Genomic DNA, 27,881 nt, shown 5'->3' with positions numbered 1-27,881 from the left:
GCTGGGACCAAAGGCGTGTGTCACCACATCTGGCAAGACCTCTTAATATTAATCTGTCATTTCTCGGCTGACCTGTGATACTACTTTCATCACTCATCTGTAAATTGTGCCAATCTACTGGTCCACTGGTTCCCTTATGCATCCTATGTTATACATCACCATTGCAATTACTATAGTTGCCTAAGTCTTTAAGGATGGAGGTTCTGGGTAGCTGTTCTCGATGCTGCTGTTATTTGTGTAATCCAGCTCTCTGGACTAGAGCAGTGGGCTGAACGCTCCCATCTACACCCTGCTCCGAGGTTTCTGAACATGATCCCCACTTGTTTGTCTTCTTACAATTCTGTTGTTTCCAGCCTAAAAGTCCCATTGCTTGCTTTCAAATAGGACCTTGTAAGGTGTCTGTTCCTTGGTTCTGTTTTTCTTTGTGTCTGTTATTTCTGTGGGTTTCATCCAGGGCGTGGGGGGGGAGGTTAGGGTGGGGAAGGACACTATCTTGAAATGGATGCTTTCTCTCTTCTGTTTCCTCTGCTCACTTTCCAGGGCGTTTCTCCTCCACCAGCCCACCCTGCCTCATAGACACAGACACACACTTACCTAGTGCAGGGACTCAGGGAGGAGTCAAGAGACATTTGATGCTAACTAGCTTTAGCCTCAGCTGCCTATCAGGGAGAACTCCCAGGCATCCCAGGAATCGAAAGTCGCCAACGTGACCCATCCCTCTAAGGAGTCTTTTGCCCAGGCAGAGCCCAGCATCAATTTTGTGAAAATAGACTTTATTATAGTAAAATGTCTTTTTTAAAACAAATGTCCCCACCATCCCACACCCTGAAGACCAGGGTAGGGAGGTGAAGGTTCAGTCAAACATCTCCCACCACAGCGAAGGAAACATGCAAAGAGACTCGCCCAGACAAGGGGAATGGAGGATGAAATGGTTAGGGTAAGGGTGGAGAAGCCCCTACCGACTCTGAACAGGGGATGTATGAAAATAGCTGCATAAATCTGTCCTTCCCCTCAGCCCCTGGACCCCAACAGGGACTGGAAGAAAACAATGCAAGAGAGAAGTTGAATCCGATGAGCAAAATAAGGCAAACCCAACTCCTGCTTTCCGGGGCCCCTGGTCCCCCCGGGTTTGGGGAATGGGATGACACAGAGGCCAAGTGGCCTGGGCAGGGAGGGGTGGAGCACTATGGGGCGGGGTCAGGCCTACTTTGGCTTGGCCTCTCTCCTCCCCTGACCTGTGTGGTAAAGCTGATGGAAGAGCTGGGTTGAGGCACTGGGTATATACATTATGTACATGGCTCTGTCCCCTGCCCCAGGGGACACTCCAATGCAAATGTTCCTTCAGGGAAGACAGAGGGAGGACAGCCAGAGCCATTAGTCAAGTGGCCTGTGTCTCCGCCCAGGGGCCCATCCTGGGAGCAGGGAAGGCCAAGCAGGGACCAGCACAGTGTGGCAGGAAACCAGGAATAGGTTAGCAGGGCAGACTGGGAGTCCAGAGGCATGGGTCCATCCTGGGCTGACAGTGCTCGGTACTTGATTACTTTCTCTGGGGCTCAGTTCCCTCATGGAAGAGTTCATCTTGAGGACTCCTCACTAAGGATGCACGTTGCCCCACCCCCACCAGGTCCCCTGGATCTCTCCGAGTGCCAGAGTGCCAGTGTTTCGGGGCTGGTTGGGTTTCCCAGTCCAGCCACTGAGTTGATCTGGAGCTTCTAGGGGCCACTTCCGCCTGTAGGACTGATGACGTCACTCTTTTCTGAAGCTCAGCTTTCTGAGGAGTTCCTTTCCTTTGGAGAGGAGACGCTGCTTCTTCTCAGCTATGCCCTGTGGCTCCCCCATTTTGGTCCTGGAGGAACTCCCAGAGCTGAGGGCATAGTGCCCGCCTGGGGGCACTGGAGGCCCTTGTATGGTGTTTCCAGGGCCCTGAAATGTGAGAAAGAATTGTAAGGCCAAGGCTGGCTCCCTCTCACCAATGCCTTTGCTCCTTTGTTCTTCTGTCACAGACCTTGCTGCTGCCTGAGACACAGGTACCCACATACACACATACAGACACACACAGACATGCACATACACAAAGATACACACAGACAGACAGACATACACATAAAGATACACACAGAGACATTTAGATACATAAAGATCTATATACACACACAAGGACACAGAGACACACGCAGATGAAGAGAGACACACACACCATGGAGTTGAAGGAGAGGATGATGAAAGCCCTGCTTACAGAAGGAAGTCCCGTGGGCCAGAATCTGAGCTCTACTTTGTCACTGGTAGCCCTGGGTGCTCCCCTTTCCTTCTTGGGGCCTCATTGTAGGTGCCAAGCTGACCACATGTTATCCCAGGAAGGAAGAGCAAGGACAAAGACACTTTGAGGTAGCAGTGCCCTCGGCACCTCATGGACACAAGGCTGGGGCACCCCCACCAAGGCAGTGGACATAGTGCTCCAGGGGTCCCCAGAGAACCAAGCCAGGGCCTACTCCACACAGAGAAGGGGAGACTCCACCCTGAATGACCCCTGAGGGGACTCTCAGGCAGGCCCTTCCCTGAGCATCTTCTTGCCAGGCCTCCTCCCTGCCCCATTCACCACGCTGAGCCCCTCCTCCTGCCTCAACTCCACCAGGCAGCACTCTTTGATGACCTAAGGACAGGAACTCAGGCGAACAGGGTAATCACCAGGAGGTTACTCCCAGCTGAATCTCACCTGGGCCTGGGCACAGCCTTGCCAACGCCTGCCAAACTGTATTTCGTCTCTTCTCTCCCTCAAGCCCTGACTGCTGCCAAGAGCCTGGCAAGCTCCTGGCCAAAACCAAGCACAGAGGCCAGACCAGAGCTGAGGGACCTGGTAAGTAACCGAACTTAGCGCTGCTGCTGCCATCGCCGTGGGTGAGTTGGCAGAGGAAACAGAAGGACAGCCACAGAGTGTGTCTGTCCAATCCTAGAGGTTGATAAATTTATATCTGAGGCTTATGGGCACTGGGAAGTCCTAGCCTTGACAAGGAGGGAGAGGTATCTGGGGAAGAAGGGTTCACTGAGCCCCAAAGAAAAATAGCCATAGATTTCAACTATTCAAGCTCTCCTTTTTATCCTCTAAGCAGAGAAGCTCAAGAGACAGGAATAAAAACATATGTCTGATAGTCTAACAGTTCAAATCACGGAGGACCAGGCTAGGAAGACTATTATTACTGGTGACATTACTGTGTCACCTCCCTGTCACCAATAATAATCGCAGTATTATAATACCACAGCCATATGGTATCATAATACCACCGAGTCATAACATGAGTATCGCATAACGTTCTATAAGCTGCGTGACAGAATATGAGGAGCCGGGTGAGGCACAGTGTCACATGCTAAGGTGACATGTCATCCTATGACAGCTAGCTGGCACTGCCCAGGGTGAAGGCAAGGCAGGGAGAGTAAAGATCCCATACCCACACCTGGATCCTGGCAAGATCTCCCTCCCCCATGCCTTGAAGAAAGTAGAAAGCCGGGTCAGCTGCATTTGAAACAAAGTCTGATTATGGTAAGGTGGTGGGGTGGGGGGTGACATGAGACACAGGAGCCAGTCCCCCACTTACATGTCGCTCTCTCTACAAATATCTATCTCCATCTAGCACTGGACTCTTCTCCTCCTCGTTCTCTGAGAACCGGGAACAAAGAGAGGAGATGGGTTACCACCAGGTCTGCATGCTCTTCGTCAGGCACCAAGTGGCCCAGGCACCTGGCGTCTCCTCCTTAACACCGCCTTTGCATGTGTGGCCACCGTGTGGGGTTTCAGTTTGAAGCTTGACCTCGTCACACCCTACCTGCCCTCGGAGTCCTGACATTTCAGTGTATCTCACCCATCCCAAGGAGACATATAAAGAGAAGCTAGGTAGCTGGACGTTGCAGGGCAACTGGCTTCAAAAGGTACCTTGGAGGCAGGAGGTCCTAGCAGAGTGGGAGCACCCTGAATGATTGGTTGGTGGCCAGGGACCTTTTCCAACGGGCTCCTCACTTGCATTGGCCCCTGGGTATCATGGGTTGGGTCAGATGGCCTGGGAATCAGGGTCCCTGCCATCACTGGTCTTCAGACAGGGGCATATACTAGGTAGGGGTGACCTAGTGGAACCCTCCTCTGCTGGGGCACACAGCGCTCCTCTGTACCAGCCTCCGAGACTCTCCTGCCGCCATCCCAGCCCCAGTACACCAGCAGTCAGGCAGAGATGAAATGCGGACTTCGTAGCCCAGCTCCTCACTGACCTGAGTCTCAGCTTGTGACGGTCCAGACTCTAGGCCACCTGCTTCAGGTCCAGGGCCCTCCAGGAAGTTGGATGGAACCAGGCCCCTTTGTCCATTCAGTTCTCCCTGAGGAGGAGATGCTGATGAGGCTAAGAGGGCTCTAGCTCTGTCCCCTTGATCCCGAGACTCTGGGGTACAGCCTGTGGCTGGCATCACCCCGGAGGAAAGTAGCCCAACACATGCCTCCAGACTTCTGGCAGGATCCCTTGCCCATGGCCTGCCCCGCTGGTGAGCTGGGGTGGGGGGTGGAGGGGTACAGGGGTACAGTACACCTTCCTTCCCCACAAGGGTCTTACATAGTAGAAACCATCATTGTCCATATCCCCAAACACAGTAATGACATCCCCTGCCCTGAAGGGCAGCTCCGCCTGTGGGAGAGAATAAGAGGCAGACATCAGACCTGGGAAAGCCTTGGGACCCTGTTTCCCATCACTGGGTATCATAGGAGGGCTCTGACCTCCACGTCCATATTGGGGGAGTTCTCCCGGGGATCATAGTCAAATGCTGCCACCATAGGTCGGGAGGTTTTCAGGATGACAGAAGGGATCAGCTTGGGAGGACCTGTAGGCGAAGGGAAGATGCTCCTGAGCTCCTCCATGTGCTGTCCTCTGCACTAAAGCCCTGTGCCAATCACCCCAAATCCCCCACCATGCCACTGTCATCACTCCTGAAGAGTGGGGCCACCCCATCCCACCTCTTTTCCCAGACGCCCTTGCCCAGAGATGGCTCCTCACCTGGACAGGGCTGTGCAGGGCCTTCCAGCTCCACTGTGGAGAGAATGTGTCTCTGAGTCCTGCCTGCCTTTCCCTCTTTGCCCCAGGCTGGGATGACTCACAGCAGACAGAATGCTCACCACCCCCATACCCCCACATCCCCAAACCCTCCTCCCCCATGAAGGACACAGGAGGAGAGGTTCCCAGAACATGAGTACAGGCCTTTGGTTCAGTTCTGTACTGAGACCCAGAGGCAGTAAGCAACACACTGCAGGGTGCACAGAGCGGGAGCAAAGCCCCCCGACTGGAGGCTGTAGTTATGGATAGGAGCCTACTTTAATCCCTTTATCTACTCAGAATCTTACAGGTGTCTCTTCAGAGAGCCACACAGTGCTGCCACACCCCCTCCCTACGCAAGTGGTCACAAGTACCACATGATGTCGGGGTCTTACCTTTCTTGGACCGGCGAGGCTTGGGGGGAGGGCCAGTCGTGTGTGCTGAGGAGTATACAGAGGGACCATTCCCTGGTTGAGGAAGGCAGATAGATCTAAGAGAGAAACTGAAGCAAGAGTGGGGAAATAGACCAGACTAGAGGCTACTACCATAGTTCCCACATCTTTGTTTTTCTGTAATCCAGGGCCTTGCTCACTAGGCAAGGGCTCTAGGCCCTGAGCTTCCTGAACTAATTTCTTTCTCCCTTTTTATTTTATTATTTTATTTAATTATTTATTTATTTCGCATTTCATACCTGAGCTCATTATAAGGGCCTGCACCTAATACGATCAGTAAACGCCAAGCTGACTCTTGGGACCTAATTTGTAATCTCTTCAATAGGCCACACCCTGGGGCCAGCCAGCTGCAGAAGGGGTGAGCAGCAGGGGCACGCATGCCAACCTTAAAGTGGTTCGACTGAACTCAGGACAAATGAGGCACCCCAGACATATGGCTCTCTTAGGATAGGATTGGGTTAAAGCTAAGGGAGGGTGGTGACAGGGGAGACACAGTGGCAGGTCATACCCAAGACCTCAGTGAGAACATTTGGGGGCACGAAACCCCTCTGGAGCAGCTGTTGTCTCCCTACTGGACTGTCCACAGCCACCTCAGTCACCATGTTGCAGGGGATGTAGCCTGTGCGGCCCCCACTTTCACCTCGGTAGAAACCATCAGCATCTTTGTCTCCAAAAACCTGGAAGCAGAGACCGGTTGTCTCAATACTAGTTCTGCTCACCCCTTAACACCCCAGCCCTGAAGCCCGTCAGCACCCCCACTTGGAGCAGGAGGAAAATACTCTCTTCTGGAAACTGGGGCAGAGGACTGCAAAAAGCCTTCCATCGGGGCTGGAGAGATGGCTCAGCGGTTAAGAGCATTGACTGCACTTCCAGAGGTCCTGAGTTCAATTCCCAGCAACCACATGGTGGCTCACAACCATCTATAATGAGATCTGATGCATACTGTATACATTATAAATACATCTTTAAAAAAAAAAAAAAAAGCCTTCCATCAATACGTGGGGGTGGGGGGGGATAATAAAAATGCCATATTGACAGGCAAGTCAATGCTGTGCTGACCCCTGTGCTGACCGTGTGGCAGGCAGAGGAGAGGGGCCATGTGTACTTGAATTATTCTCTCTGACAAGCAACTCTGTGAGGTCACGAGAACTGGCCCATTCTCCGAGAGGTTCTAACAACTTGCTCAGAGCTACACATGGAGAAGTGGGAGAGGCAGAGTCCAAAACCTGGCTCCAGAAGCCACGCCCTCTGACCCTCCCCCAACTCTACTGCAAGAGGAAGTTAGAAGAAGACCAGATGCTGGCTTGAGACTGGGAGCCCTGGCCCCAGAGGGTGAGCCGCTCACCTTGAGGATCTGGCCTTCTCTGAAGGGAAGTTCCTCTTCTCCAGCGTCAGGGTTGGGTGACATTGATACAGGGTCATAGTCAAACAGAGCCACAAAAACCCTCACGGGTGGGTCCCGATGAACCGGTACTTCTTGGAGGCTCCTTGGAGGGGCTGCAGAGAGTGGCAGGGACAGCAGTGACTCACTGAACTCCATGCAAGGTAGGGGAAAACTCCCTAGAATCTGGCCTAGCCACAAGTAGGCGCTCACCCAGCTCAGTGGTACTGTGCTTAGGCACCCGGGCCCCTCTCCTCTGGGGTCCTCTCCGCCCAGAGTTGTCCTGCCCTCTGGACTCCCCAGTTTCTGTTGCCTGCAAAGAGAGGACAACAAATGGCAGAAGTGACTGACGTTCCATCTCTCTGATGGCCCACGCTCCCTGGCTCTGGCCCCCAGCAGCAGCGTAAGCAACACAGCAGAACAGGAGCACAGCATTCCTCTCCAGGGGCCTGGCTCAGCCTCACTGAGGCACCAGACAGGCCCACGATGGGAGGACAGGCGGGAGACCCCGGCGCCCCAGTGTGCAGTAGAGGGGCCTGAGGTGGCCAAGGAGAATGTGAGAGGACAGTCTCCCGTCAGCATCAGACATGGCATCACAGTCAAGTGCTCTGAAGACACAACTAGCTACTCAGAGGAAAGGACCACACTGCCCACGGTGCCAGGTGGCGGCCGGTGATAACAGAATATTGTGCATCCCAGTTCCAGTCAGCAGAAGCAGAAAGCAGTGGAATGCAGGTGGGAGGAGACGGGTGAGGGAGCCCGGAGGCCCCGCCCCACCTCTGCTGATGAAGGTGACAGCGTGGAATGGGATTGGCTGGTGGGCAGCAAGCAGAGCCACCAGACAGCAGCAGGCAGGGGGCCGCCCAAAGCGGGGGGAGTGGGCACAGACCCGGGAGGGTGGCTCCTTGGTTCTGCCAGTTGCACTTTGGCCTCTTCGCTCGGGTTCCCCTTTCTCCCAGGCTGGGAGGCGCAGGTAGGGGTTGGGGCCTGAATTGGCCTTCAGAGGACCCCTGGGCCTTCCTATAGCTGTTGCGCTCCAGGCTTCCCCATCTGTGGGGTAGCAGGAGCTGTTGATGCTAACACCCCCACTGCCCGCCTCCTGCTCATCCTCAGAATCATATTCAATGCTGATCTCCAAACACTTTGGAGAGAGGCAGCTGACCAAGCTGGCTTCTGGAGCTGGGCCACGGGGACACCTCCGGGAAAGACCTGGCCGCCCTCTCCCACCAGCCTCCTGTCCAACCCTGGGGCCCTCAATCAGAGGGAGGCTACCCCTCTCCCGTGGAGGGCTTGGCCGTGCAGAGGTCTGGGGCCCGCCATTGCCAAGAAGCCGGCTGCAATGTTCTCGGGAATCCTGAGGTCGCTTGCGGTTTGGGGGCTTTTCAGGGGAGCCACCTCCTCTCCGCCGGTTGTTTCCACCAACCACCCCCAGCACATCCTCCGGGTGTTCCCTGGCCCCGGAGAGCTCAGGAGACGAGGGACACAGGCCAGGTGCCCTGGACTGACTGCTATTACAGTCTCGCCCTAGCAATGCAAGTTCAGGGTGGCTAGGGTCTTGGGAAGAGCTGCTGGGCCCTGGTTTCTCCTGCCCTTCCTCCTCCTCTTCCTCTTCTTCTTCTTCCTCCTCGGGGATGCTGAACAGCTTCTTGCTGCAGAGCTGCTGGAGAGGCAGCTCCAGGATCTGCTCCAAGATCTCCTCGTCGCTGTCAGTCTCACAAAAGGGGTCAGGCTGGGGCTGGGAGTGGGGAGAAGAAAGCAGCAAGGAAGAGAGGTCCAGAAGAAAGATGAGAAGGCTGGGACCTTTGCCCTCAGATGAGGACATGGGGTTGGGGCCACAGACCCAGGCCTCCCTTAGCTTCCTGCCAAGTGGAAAGAATCAAAGGGACAGTGGCTGGACCAGAGTCTCACACGCGTCCAGGCTGAACCCGAGGGTGACATCAGTCCCTGCAAGCTGGGGCAGCCGGATCGAGAATTCTCCATCCTTTCCCTTGAGCCTCCTAGCACAAGGCTTCCCAGGACTAGGGTACCACATCTGGGAGACCGGGGCTAAAGTATACAAAGTGCCCCCACACCCCTCTCCCGGAAGCCCTGAGACCCAGGCCACACACCTAGACTTGCTGGAACAGCTGCCAGGGGGCAGAGGCCCTTGGAGCCTGAGGTCTGGGGCCCAACGGCTCCTGTGCACCCCATTACCTTGGCTCCCTGCTCCCTGATGCTGTTGCCAGCAACCTGCTTCTGGGAGAAACAAGGCCTGGAACCCAGTTCCTCTTCCTCCTCTTCCTCTTCCTCTTCCTCCTGGATGTCTGATAAGTCTGAGTTGCGGCCATGATCTCCCAGGGAATTCACCATGCGAACTCCAAGCTCTGACATATCTTCTTTCTATAAAAGGCAAGACAGGTGCCGATGGCTGGAATCACAGCACTCAGAAGATTAAGGCAAGAGGGTGACAGCCCATCTAAGCTACATAGTGAGTTCAGGCCAGGCTGGACTACAGAATGAGCCCCTGTCTCCAAAACAGGAAGAGCAAATTAAATAAAAAAAAAGGGGGGGGCGGACCAAGGAAGGTCTCTAGGCAGGATCAACCCCAGCCAGAATTAGAAACGGTCTCTTGACAGAGGAAGAGAGAGCTATGGCCAGAAAGCGCAAAATGGTAGGGGTAGAGCGAGCAAACCAGGTGACAAAAATCAGGAAAAATGCAACCAAGATGCAGACACGCAACGCGGACAAAGGTGTCTGAGCCAGAGCAGAGGACAGGCAGTAGGGGCTGAGGAAGAAGAGACGCAAGTCCTGATTCTACACAGCATGCCTCCAACCTCTACCTCCGCTCTGAGTTTCAGCCCCGAGCCCAGGTCTTCTCCGTGGCAGTCCTCAGCACTTGACTCCCTCTGGGCCGGCTCTCCTTGGGTAGAGGAAGGTGTGGGGCCAACCTCTCCTAAAGCACACTCCACTTCCTTCTTAGCCCAGGAGGGAGCCACAGTGCCAGGGCCATCCCAGCCTGGGGTTGGCTCCATAGGCCTCTTCTCTTCTGAGGTGCTCCGCACGGCTGCCCCAGCTGCCTCCTGGAAGGGATGACATGGAGGATGAGCCCAAACTCCAACCCTTCCTTCCGCTTGCAAGTCAAGCTTCCCATGAAACAGACAAGCACCTGACAGCAAGCGACTGGAGGTTCTCCCTGGGATCCTCTGGACAGCTCCATGGAAAGGCTTGCAGCGGGGACAGGGTGCCGGAGGGGAAAGCTGGCATCCCCAAGCCCTGGGGAGACTGAAGCAAGGGGTGTTCTGACCTCTGGGCTTGGTCGGGGTGAGACAGAGGATATCCTGGCTGGCTGGCAGGCAGATGCCAGGGCTGGGGCAACAGGAGCCGGGATGGAGTCAGTGGACTCGCCTCCGTGGGGTGACATAGTGCGCACAGTCACCTCATGGCAGGCCTGCAGCAGCTGCAGCTGGGACACCTCCACCAGCACACTGCCTGCTGTGGGAGAAGCCACTTCCATAATCTATAGGGAAGATGGAAAACAGGAAGGAAGGCTAAGATAGCCAAGGGTGAGGTCTGGCTGGCTGGCTGCTGGCATTTCATTTCCGTCTTTCATAGGCTGCCAACACCCATGCTCTTAACCAGGTTACTACGCAGTGCCGGAAGGCTGCACACTTCTGCCAGGTCAGGAAGATAGGCTCCTAACTAAACCTGGGTTTAAAGAGGTGGAGTCTGCAAGCCTTACCTTCTGCCCGTCAGCATAGATGGCATAGCCTGTCACCCGGACACCATTGGAGGTACCAGCAGCATCAATGGTAACGGGGAGCCAACTGATCGTCAGGATTCCAGGAGAGGGCCCTGGTTCAACCTGTACATCCAGTGGGGCGTCAGGCAGGCCTGGGAGATGTGGGGTACAAGAAAAAGCAATGTAGGATTGTCCCTGACAGAGATGGTAGCCACATCCCTGAGAGTGCATACAAAGCAGTCTCCCCTGCCATGTGCACTCCTCAGTTTTAGGGACATCACTGTCCACAGGTGCATACCTGCCGGAAGTGTGGTGAACTGCAAGGTGGCAGTTCGCTGCTCTGGCCTCTCCCAGCCTGGTTCCCAAGGCCCCTGAGATGGGATCTGAGCCTCCACTCGGGCCTGATATAGTGTGCCAGGCCGCAGGTGACAAAAGGTTGCCCAGTAGGTGCTGGGGCGAGCAGGAGGACACTCTTCTCCATTGAGGTAGATGGCATGAGCCAAGTTGCTATTCCCTGGCACCCAGGTGATCTCAGCAGACGTGGCTGTCAACCGATGGATCCGTAGCTGGCTGGGTACCACCCCAGCCCCGGCACCCACAGCCAGGCAACAGCGCAGAGGATCTGAGCTGCCCCTGCTGGTCAGGGCCTGGACAGAGATATGGAGGGGCCCGGCCTGCAGGTCCATATTTTCAAGCACAGCCTTGGGGGGCACCCCGGGCCCCAAGGCCTGACGAAGTTCCCCGTTGACAAAGATATGGAAGCCACGTAGATCTACTCTCTCAGGAGGCAATTCCCAAGCCAGTACCACGCTGTGGGCCAGCTGCTTGAGGACCATGACACGGCGGGGATAAGGCACAACCAGAGGCTCGCCCAGTCCCTCTGGTGGGGGGCTCATACTGAGCTCATCTCCTGCAGCCTCCTCCTCTGGTCTGGGCTGGCTATGTCCCCCGCTGCTCTGGCCCCCACTGCTGCAGCCACCCCCACCTCCACTCAGGAAACTGAGCTCAGGGCCAGAGCTGTGCGACAAATCAGCCAGCTCCCGAGGGAGGGAGGTCAGGAGGTCGTCATCAGACACACGCTCTACAAAATTGGAGGGGACCAGACCCCTTCGGCCGTCCATGAGCTCCCCTGGCAGACGGAGGGCAGGAGAAGGCAGAGAAAGGGAAGACAGACAAGGAAGAAACAAAGAAAAGCTGGTCTGGCAACGCATTTTCTCAACGGCTACATCGTAAGTACCTGATCCCAGTCAACCTTTACCTGTCGGTGATTTTAAGACACAGGGGCAGTCAAGATTTTAACTAGAGAGACACTATCGATTTCTGTGGGTGTGATGACAGGGCTTTCATCATACATAGCATTGCCTTGTATGTGCATATGGATCGCCAACACATTTTTTTTTTTTAAATTCAGACTCTAAGTAAGTCCAGTCTGGGAAGTATTTTCAGCATTTCTAACCAACTCTCAGGTGTATGCAAGGGCATACAAGAACATCTGCATCTAAAGCAGTGAATACTGAAGTATTTCTAGGGGAAAATGTCATGACATCCATAATCCACTTTAAGATAGTGGTTTTTTTTTTTCCACCTACATACAGATCAAGCAAATGCAGGAAGGTACAGAAGACTGTAAACTCTAGGCGGTAGGCACATAGACACGCATAGCACTGGCCTTTGATGTTTTGTTTTGCTTTGTTCTGTTGTGATTTCATGTTGTCCAGGTTGGCCTTGGATTCACTGTGTAGCCCAGGATGACTCTGAGATTCTGATACCCCCCCCCCCACACACACACACCTCACAGACGCTAGGACAGCAAAGGTGCATCACACATGGTTTTATGCAATGCTGGGGACCGAACCCAGAACACTGTACATGGTAGGCAGGCGCTCGACCAAGTGAGCCACACCTCTAACCCCTCTTCATGTATCTTACATATTTAGAAATGTTCCTATTAAAATGCTGAAGTATCTGGGAGTGGTGGTATATGCGCCTATAAGCTCAGCTTTCCGCAGGTCAGAGGCAGGTGGATGAGAAGTTGAGGCTAGCCTAGATTATATAGTGAGAATCTATCTCAAAAATGAGGGTGGTTTGTGAGGGGCTGGAGGGATGGCCCAGTGGGTAAGAGCACTGGCTGCTTTCCCAAAGGTCTGAGGTTCAGTTCCCAGCACCCACATTGGCAGCTCACAATTGTCTGTAACTCCAGTCCCAGGGGATCCAACACCCTCACACAGATATAACAACAAGCCACAGAAAAAAATAAAATAAATCATGTCCCCATCCCTGGTGGTAGTGGCACACGCTTATAATCCCAGCACCCAGGAGGCAGAGGCAAGTGGATCTCTGTGAGTTTGAGGCCAGCCTAGTCTACAGAGAGAGAGAGAGTTCCAGGACAGCCAAGACCACACAGGAAAACCCTGTCTTGAAAAAATCAAACCAAACCAAACAACAACAAAATGAGGGTGGCTCATCAGTCAAGAGCATTTGCTTGCTTTTGCAGAGGACACCAGTTCAGTTCTCAGAACCCCCAACAGCGCCAGAGGGTCTGATGTCATCTTTTAGCCTCTGCAGGCACGCACACACACACACACACACACACACTGGACCCAGACAATCTAGGATCAAGATATTTAACTTAGTTTTATCTACATAGATACTTTCTCTAGATTAGGCAATGTTGTCAAGTTCCAGGGATTGTGGGAAATGGCTGTATTTTATTGGGGTGGCACCAGTCAATTTACTGTGGTTCTTATGATATTATTTAACTTACTGAGAATGCCTGCTGTTTCTTCAAATGTCCTTTGTTTTTCTTCATGAGCAGAAAAGAGGGGGAAAGTCATAAAGTACTGCTGGGGGTTATCCCCAAGCACCCTAAAGCTCAGCCTACTCTGTACTTCAAATTTGTCACATAGAGATCCTACAGGCATCCACTGTCTGTTCCCTTATAAAAGGCATGCAGGAGAGACAGAAGCAGGAGAAAAGGTGACTGCAGATGCAGAAATTGAATGATGTGGCCACAGAAAGTGAGTCAGAGGCCAGCCTGGTCCACATAGTGAGTTCTAGGCTAGCCTTGGCTACACTGTAAGACTCTGTCTCAAAACACACACACACACACACACACACACACACACACACACACACATACACACACACACACACTTTCAACCTCCTGGAGACTATGTAGTTTAAAGTCTAGTAAACTGGAGTATAAGACTCATTTGAGCTTTTTCTATACCTTTTAAAAACTGGTAGTGTGGACCTAGGGAGATGGCTCCAAAGCTAAAAGCACTTGCTACATTCTGCCCCTCTTGGAGAGGACCCAGGTTTGCTTCCCAGCACCCACATGGTGGCTCACAACCCCCCTGAGACTCCAGCCCCAGGGGATCTGGTGTCTCCTTCAGTTCTTCTCAGTGGCACATACAGGCATGAGGGCAGGCACATGCGCATAAAGAAAATGACAGCCATGTCTCGGGGCACAGGGCTGCAATCTCAGCTACTTGGAAGGCTGAGATGGGAGGAGTGAGAGTTCAAGGGAAACCAAGGTCAATGTCAGTCTGGAAAACCTAGAGAGACCCTGTGCTAAAAAACAAAAAGAAGACTGGGTATGCAGCTCACTGCTGCAGTCCTTGGATGCACAAGGTCCTAGGTACCAACCCTAGTAACAACAGATGTCAAAACAAACAAACAAATGAAGAGAAGGATTAAGTATCATTCTCCTGAAAGCCATTAACCTAGCTCTTCAGCATCTACCCTTATGGAGAGGCTAGTCTGTTTAGAATACAAAGACAGTCATAGGTAGCAACACTCCCAGAAGCTGCTCCTGGGGCCCAGGAAAGGAACTAGGCAGGCTCCAACACTCTTGGTGTTCACTCAGATCTGACCCATTTCCCACATCTCTACACACGGCTGCGGTCTTTGCTATGCTGCAAGCACACTTCATCCTATTATCACACACACACACACACACACACACACACACACACACACACACACACACACACACACTTTGAGGATGCAGAGTGTGGAGCCAGCCAGGAGCACTCTGGAGGAGGCTCCCGTGGCCACTCACTCCTTCTGCAGGTTCTACCAGTTGACCTAGTCCCAGCGAGACACGTGTCTGAGCTGCATGCGGAGCCCAGTGGCTCCCTTCGGGATCTGGACAACCTCCCTGAAACTCAGTCCTGCCCTGGCACTGACACTTACCTTCTACCTGTGCAGACTATGTGGGTCCCCAAAGCTGACCGGAGGCCAGCACCCAGCACAGACAGATGCCTGACTGCAACTGTCACCGGTGCTAAGTGCTGCCATCCAATTAATCTAGCCAAAGCACCCGCGGCATTCGTAGCATCTAGACTGTCAGACCTTGGCCTCCTACGGGCCAGTCACTTTCTCTTTCCCTGCCGGCCATCCCAAATCTCAGAGCATCCCTTAGCTGAGTCTGAAAAGCTGGGATGGACCGAGTGTGTGGTGAAACACACTGGAAGGGCAAAGGTCTTCGTGGACAGGAGATTCGCGGCAGCTGATTGGACAGGGTGATCTCTCCTACTGTCCTACCTTCAAAAAAGCCGTCCTCATCCATGTTACCATAGACGTAGATATACTCGCCGGCTGTCAGTGGAAGCTCAGCCTCTGGGTTCTCATTGGGACCCTCAAAGGGGTTGTAGCTGTTGGGGTGGGAGCAGAGGAGGAAGAACACACTTGGCTGACACCCCACCTCCATACCCAGCTTCTTGAAGTCATGCACGAAGTCTTTCTGGACATGTAGTTTCTACTGTAGCCAAATAGAGCACTCATGATACCCACCATGGCTCAACTGTGCTCTAAGCACGCTGTGCAGCCGGGACCCTGTCTCACCCGCCACTATGTCCAGGGGGCTCGATCTTTATCCATACCGGTCCTCCACGTATCCCAATGCTGAGGGTGGCAGAGCGAGCAGGAAAGACTCACCTATAGCGTGCTAGGAAGACCTGGATTCTGGCTCCACCTGAGTTACCCTCCGGAGCTGCTGGGAGCAAGGAGACACTGTCTACCTCCAGCTCTTCTACCTCACTGGCTGTGTCCACCTGGAGCAGGAAGGAAGAGTTGGTTCCTCTCAAGGGCCCAAGGTCCAAGGCCCAAGGCCTAAGACACTGCAGGCAGAGTAGCCGGTGCTTTGACAAGGGAACATAAAACGAACGCTGCAAAGCCAGCGGCCACAAGGCCTGGCGTTTTTCCCAACCAGACTTGAGACAGAAGGTCTGTGAAGCACGAAGCTGTCCTGGTCTGTGGGTGTGAGGACATCTTGGACCCTTCCCTGATCCTGGCTCCAACCCAGGAAATAAAACAACATCCTCTCCACCTGACTGGCGCCCAGGTCAGAGGACAGCAGGCATCCGTGATGCTTTGACTCCCTAAGGCAAAAGCTCAGCAAATCATCTCAATTGTAAAGAACTGAAGGCAAGAAAGAAGAGGGCCTAGAGACACCCCCTGTTTTATCCTTGTGACTGTACCTCCTGCTTCAACCCCACTGGAACCCCACTGGTACCCCACTAGACCTTCCGGCTCCACTGAGGCTAGCTCAAAGCCAGCGCCATCACTCTATCCCACCAGGGGGCAGCAGAGGCCCAGGTCTGGGTCCTACCACTTTCTGAAACCCCAGCTAGAGGCATTGCTGCTGACCTGCCCCCTCCGCTTTGCAGGGTTCATAGGTAGAAAGAGGACAAGGCCATCAGGCAGGCGAGTTGTGTGTGAAGTTAGTAGTGACCACAGCTGCCACAGGTTGGCCACCTCCTGGTGCCCCCTGGGGAGACGTTATCCTCACGACAACCTTACAAGGCAGGTTTGATGCTCCCACATTATACAGATAGGGAAACCAAAGCCCAGAGATGGTGTGTGTGACTTTCTCAAGACAAAGATGGGACCTGAGTCCAGGGACCTGTACTTTTGTCACACAAGCAACTGCTTCCACCTCAGGCGTGCATATGAACAGACTCATTATGGGAAGCAGGCGCCAAACTGTCTCCTCCACCCAGCTCAAGACTCTAGGGCCTCCCTGGACCCCAGAGAGGTGCGGCTCATAGGCGTCCCCGGAGAGCAGACTGCACTTGATTTCCTCCCCACAAGAGGAACCCACAGAACTTCTATGCCCCAGCTCAGGATCAGTACCCCACCTAACTCCTTCCACAAGAGGCCAGGATTCCCACCCCTAAGTTGACAACCAAGCCCAAAGTCCCTGGCCCAGCACTAACCTCTGGTGTGGGACATGACTTAGGGCTATTGTGGATGGACTCGGAGCGAGAAGAGTTAGAAAGAGATTCCGCCTTCTTAGCTGTCCTTCGAGGGGCTCCAGGTAGGGTAGCAAGAGCAGGCTCAGAAGCTTTGGGAGTACAGCGTCCTGGGGAGCCCGGCGGGAGGTCAAGGTCTAAAGAGAAGATGCCAAGTGGGCTTGGGATCTGTGGTCTGAGGGGGGACTAGGGAGATAAGGTGACACTTCTTGGACATGGGGCATCTGGCCTTTATACCCAGATTTCCTAACAATAAAGGAAATATTTGAGGAGAAGCTCTCTGTGACTCATATATGTCAGGATGCTTAGAGCACTTGATGAAACGCATTGAGTTCTTCCTGCCCTATGGCTCAGGAAACTATGGCTTAGAGACTTTAGGCAACATGCTAACTCCAATTGGCTGGTAAGAGAATGGGCCACTAAATCTGAATGGCCTTTAGGTCTCAACTCTTCCTAAGACCCCCGATACTGGCTTGTAGGGCCCAACTCCCAGTTAGAGGCAGAATGGTGGCCTGAGATCTAGACTTTAATGAGGTGTGTCTTTGCTGTGTGACTTTGGACAACAGGCTGGCCTCTAATCTTCAACTCCTTGCACTATACAAGGGCCCCGGATCTGAGAATTCCAGACCAATGTCAATTGGGGAGCCCTTACCTTTGGGGCCAGACCCCTGGCAGGGCTGAGGGGTAGAGCAGCAGCAGTGGGGTGGTGGTGGATGGTCCCCAAGGGCACTACAGCCCAGGGCGGAAGTAAGCAGATCAAGGGGGCCTGGGTGCAGACGGAAGGCCTGCAGCTCCTGTGCCAGAAGGCTGAAGCGTTCGGTTTGGCTGCGGCACTGGCCCTCAAGCTCTCGAACCCGAGCCTGAAACAAGACCCGCTGTGATGTACCAGGCCTAGAAGAGCTATAGAGCACTGGCCAGCTCTACAGAGTGCCACAGCAGGCTTTGGTTTACCCACAGGTGTCCCTTCCACCCCCAACCTGAGGACCAACCTAGGGCACCAACTCTCAGACCCAGGCCAGTGACACTCTCACCTTAGAATATTTTATAGGCCAAAGGGATCTCTTCAGCTCATCACCAACAACAACTCAGGTGTTTTCTTAGCTTTACCTTTAGTTAATTCTCCCATAGGCAGTGGCCCTGCCCTCAGAAGGGAGAGCGAGAGATTCCATAGGAAGCAAGGGATGTCTTTGGCTAGAACGGGCCAGTTCTCATGATGTTTTCTCCATTGCTAGGCAAATCTCTAGATCAAGGGCTCTCCCACTGACAATGTCATAAGGAACATGGGCCAATGCATCACAAACTTCCTCGTGGTCTAAGACAACAGGAGGGAAGGCCCTGCATCTGCCAAGTTCAGTTTCAGGTTTGGGATGTGGGGACAGGCTGTGTGTCCTGTAAGCTCTCTGACCTATCTGTGGAGTCTCAGGTCAGCCATCAGTGATGGCCCCCTTTGTTGAATATCAGAGTTGGTCCCTGAGGGAAAAGATAGGAGAGGGGTGGGGAGGGGACACTCAGGACGTGGAGGGCGTAATAGGTTGTACCTGCATGGAATCCAAGGTAGACTGGTGGGGAAAGAAAACACGGAGAGGTTAGAACACTTAGCTCTGTGGGTCAATAGCCCAGAGAGGGAGGGAAATGGCGGAACCTAAGGCAGATGGACGCCACCTTGTCAGTGCTCCGAGCTGAAAGATATGAGGAATATGAAGCTGAAAGGATATGGAGGGCATTTCAGAGTGAGAGCAGCTTCTGAGACGGACGGCAATGGAGCACTACTGCCACGAGACTCAGGAGCCCTGCCCTGTGTGCCCAACGCCAAGAAACAGGCCAACAATAAAGGGGAGTCAGCCCGGGCCTCAGAGCATTTAAAGGGTACTCCCTCCACTGCTTCCCACTCGCGTCCACTCCACGGCCCCCCATCCACTCACACCCTCCTCCCGTCCACTCCACGGCTCCCCATCCACTCCACAGCTCCCCATCCACTCCATGCCCCCCATCCACTCCATGCCCCTCATCCACTCCACACACCCCCGTCCACTCCACGCCCCCCCAGTCTACTCCACACACCCCTGTCTACTCCATGCCCCCGTCCACTCCACACCCCCATCCACTCCATGTCCCCCCCACCCCCATCCACTCCATGCCCCGCATCCACTCCACGTCCCCCCGTCCACTCCACAGCCCCCCGCCCCCTCCCCGTCCACTCCACGGGCCCCCTCCCCATCCACTCCACACCCCCGTCCACTCCACGCCCCTCGCCCCCCCGTCCACTCCACGCCCCTCCACCACCACCACCACCACCCCCCGTCCACTCCACGGCCTCCTACCTCCAGCAGCTGCACGGCTCCTTCATGTTCCCTCTTGGCTTCAGCCTGGGCCTACAAACAGGAAAATAAACATTCTGGAAGGAAGGGTTGCATGACAGGACCAGAGAGGAGAATAAAGACTTGAGGGAGGGAGAGAGAGAGGGAGAGGCAGGACAGGCAAAGGAAACTACGAGTGGGGAGGGAAAAAGAAAGGGTCTGGAGAGCTGAAGGCCAAAGGCTTCCCTCCAGACTGCTACCCCCTTAGCTATGCCTCAGACAGGACGGCAGAAGGGCCATGAAGAGGTAGAGGCAGATGCCAGGTGTGGTTTCTCTCCTGTGACAACGACCCTTCTGGTGGATGACTCCTATCCACCCTATCTGTGGCTCCTTCTGAGCTTCCTTCCCTGACCCCTGGCGTCCATCCCTTGGAATGTCAGGGTGCTCCTGAACACAAGCCACTTTATCCTCTCTGCTGTCTTGGGGGCATCTCATTGATGACCCCCCAAATACCCACAAAGCCAGCCCCCACCCATAGCACCAGACTCCTGTCTAGTTGTCTGTGGTGTGTCCACCTGAATGCTTTTTATCGCACCCCCAAACTTGCCAAAACAAAACTCAAAACTCAAGGTGCCTTGACTCCCCAAAGTTTGTCAACTTGATACAGCCTAGAGTCCCCTGGAAAGGGGGACTGTCAACTGAAGGGCCGTCTTGATCAGACAGGTCTGCGGGGGCGCTGTCTTGATTGCTGATTGACGTAGGAGGGCCTAGCCCACTGTGGGCAGCACCATCCCTATGCAGGCAGCCCTGAGCCAGTCGTGGTGGTGCACACCTTTAATCCCAGCATTCCGGAGACAATGCTGAAAGGATCTCTGTAAATTCAAGGCTATCGCACTTTACATAGAGCCCTCTGGACCAGCCAGGGTCTCAAAAAAAAAAAAAAAAAAAAAAAAAAGTGGAAAAAGAAGACGAAGGAATGAAGGAAGGAAAGAAGAAAGGAGGCTGAGCATAAGACACTGGGAAGGCCAGAGAGAGGCGGCAGTAAGGGGCATCCCTCCACACGTTCTGCTCCAGTCCCTGCCTGGACGTCTCTCCACAGCGAGAAGTGTAAACTGAAATAAACTCCTTCCTCCCCCTAAATTGCTTTTGGTTGTGGTGTTTTATATCACAGCAACATAACAGACTACACTAGAAAGGGGAGATGGAAAAGCCCCAGGATTCAAATAGACACGGAGTGCCGCAAACAGGAGGTTGCGGCTTTACCCTCCCCCCCAAACTCTATTTCCAATCCCCCCATTTGTTCACCTCCACTGTTACTTGCACCCTCCTAGACCGCTGTCAGAGCTCGGATCACCTATTGGGCGCCACTCTCAGTATCCACCCCACCAGCCTCATCTTGTATCATGTCACCCCTCTTACATAGAATCAATATTTTTTTTTTTTTACTCCTTTTGTCTTCTAAGTCAGGGTCACACTATTATCATCCACACTGGCCACAAGCTTTCAGTCACTTGACTGCTCAGAAACCCATTATTTTGCTCCCTGCTGTCCTCCCGAGTGCTTGGCATACAGTAGCGAGTGGGTAGACCAAAAATGCCCGTTGGATGAGTGGGTGGCAAAGCCGGGGGTTCAGCCAGGCAGCAGCCACACTTCTGTTGCTCCTGCCCCCACCTGCTGCAGCCTCCGGACCTCCTCCTGCCTCTCCTGCAGGCTGCGCCTAGCCTGCTCGTGCTCCACCTCCAGCTGCTGCCTCCGCTGGGCCACCTCCCGCATATGCTGAAACACAAGACTAGGGGGGGTCAAGGCCAGAGCTTTCCCCACCCCACCCCTTCCACAGGGGACTTAGGAGCAGGGAACTCCAGCGGCCACCTGCTCCAGATGCACCACCACCACCACCACCAAAGCTGGAAGTGACAAAGGGCTGGCAACCCCAGAACTCCCACAGGCCCCAAAGCTCCACTCATGGCTTGTGGTCCTGTCTGCTCTTTATGGCACCTACAAAAGCCTCTCACCTTCAGCACCTGCTCCAGGCTCTCCAGCTTGCTTTGCAGGCCCTGGCTCTTACGAAGGGCTGAGTCTCTCTCCTGTGTCACCCCCAGGAGCTGTCCCTTCAGCTCTGCGTTCTCCCACTCCACCTGGAGAAGAGACACTGACTGACAGGGAGGTGCATGGGTGAGCTCTGTCCATCGGTATAACTTGCCAAGGGGGACGGTTCCCTTCAAACCCCACCCTAAGAGGAAGCCTTCAGGCCTCACTGAGGGCACAACTCTCTCAGGAGACGTGATGGAAACCGAACCTGTTCCTTCTCTGTGGCTCTCCCACTGAGGCGAGAGTTCTCCTCCGCCAGGCGGGCATTTTCACTCTGGGCAGCCTTCAGCTGTAGTTCCTGTGGAGTGGGGTCAGACAAGCTTTGAGGAAGGGGCTAGAGCCCACTTTTCTCACCCTCTCACGTGAAGGACCCTGCCCTCCCAGGCAAGGCCTCCCATGGAAAGCTGCAGTGGCCGGGGACAGAGAGCTTAAGAACAAGAGGAAGCTGTGGTTCCTGAGGATGAGGAGGACCCAGGCAGGGCTGAGGGAGCAACAACCATCTGCATGAAGCCTGGGAGAAAAAGGGGAGCTGGATCCTGAGTGACCTGGAGCTTACCAGCTCCTCACATCGCCTCTGCCTTTTCCTGGCTTCCTGCTCCAGGCTCTCACATTTCTTTCGCTTCTTGCAGAGCTCAGACTCCTGTGGGGTCAGAACCCAGAGTTTCTCATGGGGAAAGGCAGAGCTGCCCATAGCAGGCTGCCTCTGACCCTCAGCCTAGGACTTACCAGCTGTTGCACCCTTTGCTGTTTCTCTGGTTCCCCTAGGGCCACCTGTGGGCTATCCACATCATCCTGGAGTATGGCCTGCAAATAGCGAGGGGCAGGGGGATGGCACCAGAGAACAGGGCCCCAGAGCAGCCTGTCCCCAACCTAGTCTACCTGTGGGAAGATCTCACCTCATGACCAGGTCAGTAACGACATCTCTGCCTAGGAAGTGGGTGAGGGGTGCTGTCTGCCCACCCCTCCTGACCATCTCCAGCTCATATGGAAGGATAAAGGGTGCGCCCCCCCATCTGTGAAACATAGTGCTTTGAGATCCCAGGACCCACGTGTGCCCTGGGAGATGGGTTCTTTATCCAGGCCAAAGCTTTCCCTTTTTAGCTTTCAGCAGCTGCAGTGCTCTGCACTTGGTAACTGTCCTGGACGTCCTTCAGTGACTAGCAGAGAATTGGGTGGCTGCTGGGATCCCCAGGGGTATAATTCGGTGTTCCCATAGCTGGGGTTCTGGATCATCCTGTCGGACTGAGCTTGGCCTAGACTAGTGTAAAGCTAGCCAGACCCTTCTGGCTTCCCCCCAAGCCCACCACATCAGCTTCCAATTTATTCCTGCAAACTTTGGGGGACAGGTTTTGATGGGAGGAGCATCTTCCTCCATGGGGGTAGAGTCGTAAGCAAACAGCACCACCCCTTCCTGCACCCCGACTCCGCGAAGTTTATGTCACCACCATCAGATTCTCCTCCCTTCCAACCTTCTTCCCAGGAGGCGAATCTAAATGCTGCCCACCTCGGATGATGGATAGGAGCAGGCCCCTAGGTCCCGGAGGCGTCCAGGCCCTCCGGGAAGGAGTTGCCTAGCCCCTCATTCAATGAAGGTCTCCCGTACCTGGAATTGAGTCGTATGCACCGCCCCCCCAGGAAAACCCGGGCCAAGCCAGGCCGCCTGGCGGACGCTGAAGGGGGCGTCCCCGCTCTACCGCAGCGGCGGTGCGGGCTGGGCCCCGGGCGGCTGCCAGGGCAACCAGGGATTTGTGGCCGGGCTGTACCACTAGCGACTCAGCAGGGGCGGCCAGGCTGGCCCCAAGGGGCTCAGGCCTGCGAAGGGAGGAACCCCGTAACCCCCAGGGGTAGCATGCGGCGCAGGTATCAGCGCAGGAGGCTTGGACAAGTCCCTGTTCCCTGGTCGGGAAGGCTTCCTAGATCCCGAGAGAGAGAGTGCGTGTCACCACGGGGTCCCCATCTGATCATCATGCTGGAGGGAGATTCCCGGATCGCCCCGACCCCGCATCTGAGCACACTCACACACCTGCCCTTGCGCAGGTGCTCACCTCTCCCGGGGCGCCGGGGGCCGGCGCCCCTACTCTGGAGGGGGCAGTGGGACCCGGGGGCCGGGCTGGCCGGAGCGGCTCCCGCTGGTTGCGCAGGGCGATCTGCCTCTGCAACCGCAGCACCTCCCGTTGGGACTCGCGCAGCAACCGGTCGAAGTCCCGCACATGCAGCCACTGGGGACCTTCCTAGGGTGAGGCGACCAGGAGCCGAGTCAGTCCCAACCCCTGCCTGGCCCCTGATCATCTCCAGCACTGCTGGCTCTCCTCCGTACTGGATTGGCTAGGCTGCGCGGGAAAGTGCGCATCCCCCCACCCCATGCATCTATGGTTGACCATATAAGCGTGAGTATGCAGCCACATGCTTCCCCTGGCCCGTGGGCAGACATCCACAGCAACTCGTTCACTGGACGCTCGCAGTGTGCTGGCACTGTGCTCAATGCCTCGTGAACACTCCTCCACACAAGTGTGAACTATGTGTGGATTCCTACAGTCAGATGCACTGGCACACAGCTTCAAGCCTGGAGCACAGAAATGTCCAGGTCTGGGACTCATGGCTCCACCCTCTTCTGTTCAGACGCCTTACTCCCCTCTCCTACCTGGGCCGTTGCCAGGGGAACCTACTCCCCAGCAGCCTCCACCTCTCCGTTTCATTTGCATCTCATTAACATCTGGTCCACATCCCACTCTCCAAGCAGACATCCTTGTGTAAGTAAGATCCAGCCGCCCCGCAAGAGACGCCAAGGGCCCCTTCGCACCTTGCCCACCAGAGTGAGTCTGGCCTGCAGCTCCCTGCACTCCCGCTGCAAGGCAGCAATCTGTTTGTCCTTGGCCAGCAGCGCACTGGCTGTCTCACTGAGGTCCCGGGCTCGCTGGCGGGCTAGGGCCTTGCGGCACAACTCCAAACTGGATCCGGGTCTGGGCAGAGGGGCACTCACCTAGCCAGAGGTGGGGTAAAGCCAGTGGTCATCTGAGGGCTGGGGCGCCGGGGGGGGGGGCACACCCTCCTCTCCGCATCTCCCAGAGGAAGAACTAGGGTGAAAGCCAGTCTGGAGCCTCAGAGGAACTGACTGCATCCTCCTTGAACCCCATCCTGGCAGTCCCCAGTCTCTACATCTTAGTGTAGGCTCAAAGGACACTGCTAATTCAGGGCTGCCACCATGATGGCTCTTCTCCCTGCTCCCACTCCAATCTACACCCCAGATGAGCTCAGCAGGAGGCTGCAACCAGCTCCAGCACGTGTTGATCCAGAATTCTGCTTCCTGGCTGCTCAGGAGCTTTCCCACCCAATCCCTTTCCTCTGGTAGCTCAACCACTTCCAGGCCAGCCAGCATCTGTCCTTAAGCAGCCCCTGGACTCCCTGCTTTCCTGGGTAGTAAGTCTACAAGACTCCCAAGCTCACTCCTGGTGGCCCAGCCTTGGTTTTCCTCTTCCCAAGTCACCCAAGGCTATGCCCAGCAGCCTGTCCTCACCACTCACCACCCTCATGTTTGTTTCCTGAAGCTTCTGGGCCCTCTCCTCCAGGCGCTTGGCAATCACCGCCAGCTCCGCTTTCTTCCTCTTGAGCCTCCGCACCTTTTCCTCAGTCTCTGGGAAGCTGCTTTTTCTCTGACAAGGGGTCAACCGGAATTGAACTGTGTAGGGAGCGCCACCCCCCACCCCAGACCCATTCCCATTACCCAGGCCCTAGGCTAGAGCCTGGGCATACAGTGAGATCCTTGGCAGTGCTACACCAAGGACCCACTGGGTTTGGGGCACGTGATTATGTCACCCTTGGGTGCCTCCCTCCTTGGAGAGATATTTATGGGGCAATCAGGGAGCTGAGGGAAACCCCACTTTCCAGGCCTCACCAGCATCTGATTTTCCTCCTTAAGGATGTTACAGCGTTGCTGCAGCTCCCCTAGGGCCCTCAGCAGCTCCAGATTGGGCCTGTCCCCGAAGAAGCCAACGTTCAACTTGGCCTGGCATGGAGAAGGACCAGGTAGAGTGCCTCAGACACCTACTCAACCTAGCCAGAGTCTTCCAGGCAGAACATGTCCCCTCTACAGCCCAAAGAGCTAAAAGGGTTCTCTCTTATGCCCCAGGCCTTCAGAGAGGGGCACTACCAGGAGAAATGCCCCCTAGGGAGAAGGTCCAATCCTCTATACCGTCAGTGGCAGCCCCAACATCACGGCACGCCATCCTTGGGGCATTTCCTACTGTTCCTCTATCCTCTATCTAGGGGGCATACCCTACTGTATCCCCATATCCTCCTAAGTAATTCCAGATCAAACTGCCCCCCGCCCCGTGCCTCTAGACATCTTGGGTCCCTGGAGTCCCCTCCCCTCCCCTGAAGTCCTGCTTCATCAATCACAGCCACCCACACCATAATCTTCCTCGACTCAGCCCAGGACTGGCTGAGCCCACCTCCACATCCCCAACATTATCTACGACAGCCCCCCCCAGCCCCCACCCCACCCCTGCCAAACCAGAGACAGAGTCATGGAGGAGGAGACCTAACCTAACCAGAGAGAGACACACACGCAGATACACTGAGGAGCAGGGCCAGAGAGACACAGAGAGACCAAGGCCCCCTGAGATCCCCCACGTCCCCAATGGTGAGAGGACACAGCGTCACATAGACAGACTCACAGACAGAGACAGGCCCGGACCAAGAAACGTGGGCAGTGGGGCCACAGGTTATGGCTGGCCCATCTCGCAGCCCTCCTCAGCCTGCCTTACCTTATAAGCCTGCACAGCCTCATCCTCCAGCCTGTACCCAGGGCTCTCTGCTTGCTGCTCCAGCGTTAGCAGCCCAGTCTCTGTTCCTTCAAGGGCAGTATTTCCAACAGGCCCAGCACTATGTGCTCCCTCAGGCTCCGGACTCTCTTCAGACCTCAGTCCTCTAACCTGCAGAGCTATCGGAGTACCGGCAATGCTTGGAGACACATCTCCAGGATCGCACCCCTGGTCTCGAGTCCAATGCTGCCAGGTAGGCAGTGCCCACGGCTCCATGACTCCAGGGTCTCCAAGCCGTGGGAGGGCTGTCAGTTGCTCCATGGTTTCGGCAAGGGGCCCCAGAACCTGGACCTGGGGACATCACCCAGCCAAGTGGGGAAACTGACGAGAGTCATGCCAAGCTAGCCCCTTCTCCTTGTAAGCTTTGGCTTTACCGAGGTTCCGTCCGAAAGAGGTTGGCTAAGCTCTTCTCACCCACGAAGGAGGCTTCAGAAGGTGTCAGGGTTGCCAGACTGGAGATAAGGGTATGTCAGCTCTGTGTGTGTGTGTGTGTGTGTGTGTGTGTGTGTGTGTGACACCAAGGGTGTCCCTGGGGTGGGGTGGGGGGTGCAGAGGCCACCAACAGCAGCGCCTTGTCTGAAGGTATGTATGTTTATCCGTGCCTCTGGGTCTGTCCCTGCAGGTCAATGCTGTCTTATATGCGTTTGGTGGATGAGTACCCCCATTTGTGCTGTGTTGAGGAGGGTGGTGCTGTGTGTCACTGTCTGTGCCTATTTCAGAGTTACCAGTTGTTCCTGTGTGGGGTGGGGGTTGTCTGTATTGCAGGGCTGTGGCAGTGTGTGATACTGTCGCTGGTCCTATCTCAGTGTGCCAGTGTTGTAAAGCCCCTGTGTATCTATAGCGGTGTGTGTCTGTCAGTGTCTGTAAGTCTGGCCCTCCATCACGATCCCTCAGCCTGCATGGGGTCCTCAGGAGTTTCTGGGGATGATCCCCGGTGGTCCACTGTGGTCCTCTATCCCCAGCTTTTTCTCTCCGCTGCCGCCGATCACTTGCTTGCTGGGTGGCTGGGCGGTCCTAAGGAGGCCTGGGTCGATGAGCTGCTTGCTTCATAGTCTCTGCCCCCAGCTAGTCTCAGCTCGAGGGACTGCCGGGGTCCCCCATGGTCCTGAAGCTCCCCAAATGAGATGATGGGCACGAAGGAGGGCTGAGCCTCAGAATGAGGAGGGGGGGAGCAGGGGAGAATCATCAGCCCTCCCTTCCCCCTCCTCCTCCCCTCCTGCCCACCAATAGGAAGTCAGCTGCTGGTTTCCATGGCGATGGCGCTGGACTGGTGGGCTGGACCGGCTGGCAGGCTGGCAGGGTCGGGGTAGAGGGAAGAGCAGGTTCCTTACAGGATGGCAGCTTAGAAAGCACCCCCCCTCCCCAAACGTGGCCTCTTTATTGCCTTGACCTCACACAGCCTCACATCTTCCAGGGTGCAGGGGAAAGGGAGTGGGGACAGCCCTCCCCTGTCAGGCAAGACTGATGGAGATAGGACAATGTGACAGAGACCTAGCCACAGAAAAGGGCAGAGCTGGAACGGTGGGGTTTGGGATAAAACAAAGAAAGAAAAGGCTGAAAATAGGAAGGCAGGCAAAGAGACAGGTAGAAATACACTGAAAAACTGCTTCCCCTTCTCCATGACAGATCACATTCAGGGAACAGCCCAGCCTTCCCAGGCCGGCGGGGGAGACCACAGGACGGGACCTGTTGGGCTAGTTTTGTCCTAAATTGTCAGGAAGTTCATCTTCTGTCTAGCCTTGGGTTTTGTTTATTTTATCATTATTATTTTTAATTTTGCTATGAGAAAATGGCTTTGGGGAACA

General features: G+C 55.1%; 1 protein-coding gene across 1 annotated transcript; it reads right to left on the bottom strand.

Moving 5' to 3' along the window:
- Positions 1-934: 934 nt before the first annotated feature.
- Tspoap1 (TSPO associated protein 1) lies at positions 935-26,438 on the bottom strand. Its single transcript, XM_051158240.1, has 32 exons — positions 26,020-26,438; positions 25,149-25,259; positions 24,778-24,906; positions 24,057-24,236; positions 23,302-23,487; positions 21,983-22,060; positions 21,813-21,896; positions 21,465-21,554; positions 21,181-21,303; positions 20,840-20,944; positions 19,193-19,243; positions 18,410-18,430; positions 17,524-17,731; positions 16,836-17,008; positions 15,556-15,671; positions 15,163-15,272; positions 10,913-11,743; positions 10,615-10,766; positions 10,042-10,392; positions 9,716-9,955; positions 9,090-9,275; positions 7,786-8,631; positions 7,110-7,209; positions 6,861-7,012; positions 6,024-6,192; positions 5,459-5,530; positions 5,028-5,060; positions 4,751-4,854; positions 4,590-4,661; positions 4,255-4,359; positions 3,591-3,652; positions 935-1,923 (listed from the first exon to the last, which is right to left on the bottom strand). Exons 1-31 carry the CDS (start codon positions 26,335-26,337, stop codon positions 3,623-3,625), a joined length of 5,526 nt encoding a protein of 1,841 aa, XP_051014197.1. The 5' UTR covers positions 26,338-26,438; the 3' UTR covers positions 935-1,923; positions 3,591-3,622.
- Positions 26,439-27,881: the final 1,443 nt, after the last annotated feature.

This window comes from Acomys russatus, chromosome 16, assembly GCF_903995435.1.
Source record: "Acomys russatus chromosome 16, mAcoRus1.1, whole genome shotgun sequence".
Taxonomy (NCBI): Eukaryota; Metazoa; Chordata; class Mammalia; order Rodentia; family Muridae; genus Acomys; species Acomys russatus.
The sequence above is the reverse complement of the archived record's forward strand: the minus strand, read 5'-3'. Positions and strand labels throughout refer to the sequence as shown.

Coding starts and splice junctions, on each gene's coding strand:
- Tspoap1 (XM_051158240.1), bottom strand. CDS start 26,337: ATGGAGCAACTGACAGCCCTCCCACGGCTTGGAGACCCTGGAGTCATG. Junction 15,672..16,835: donor AGTCATGTCCCACACCAGAG/GTTAGTGCTGGG, acceptor TTCCTGCTCCAG/GTGGACACAGCCAGTGAGGT. Junction 8,632..9,089: donor TCAGGGAGCAGGGAGCCAAG/GTAATGGGGTGC, acceptor CCCCACTCCCAG/CCCCAGCCTGACCCCTTTTG.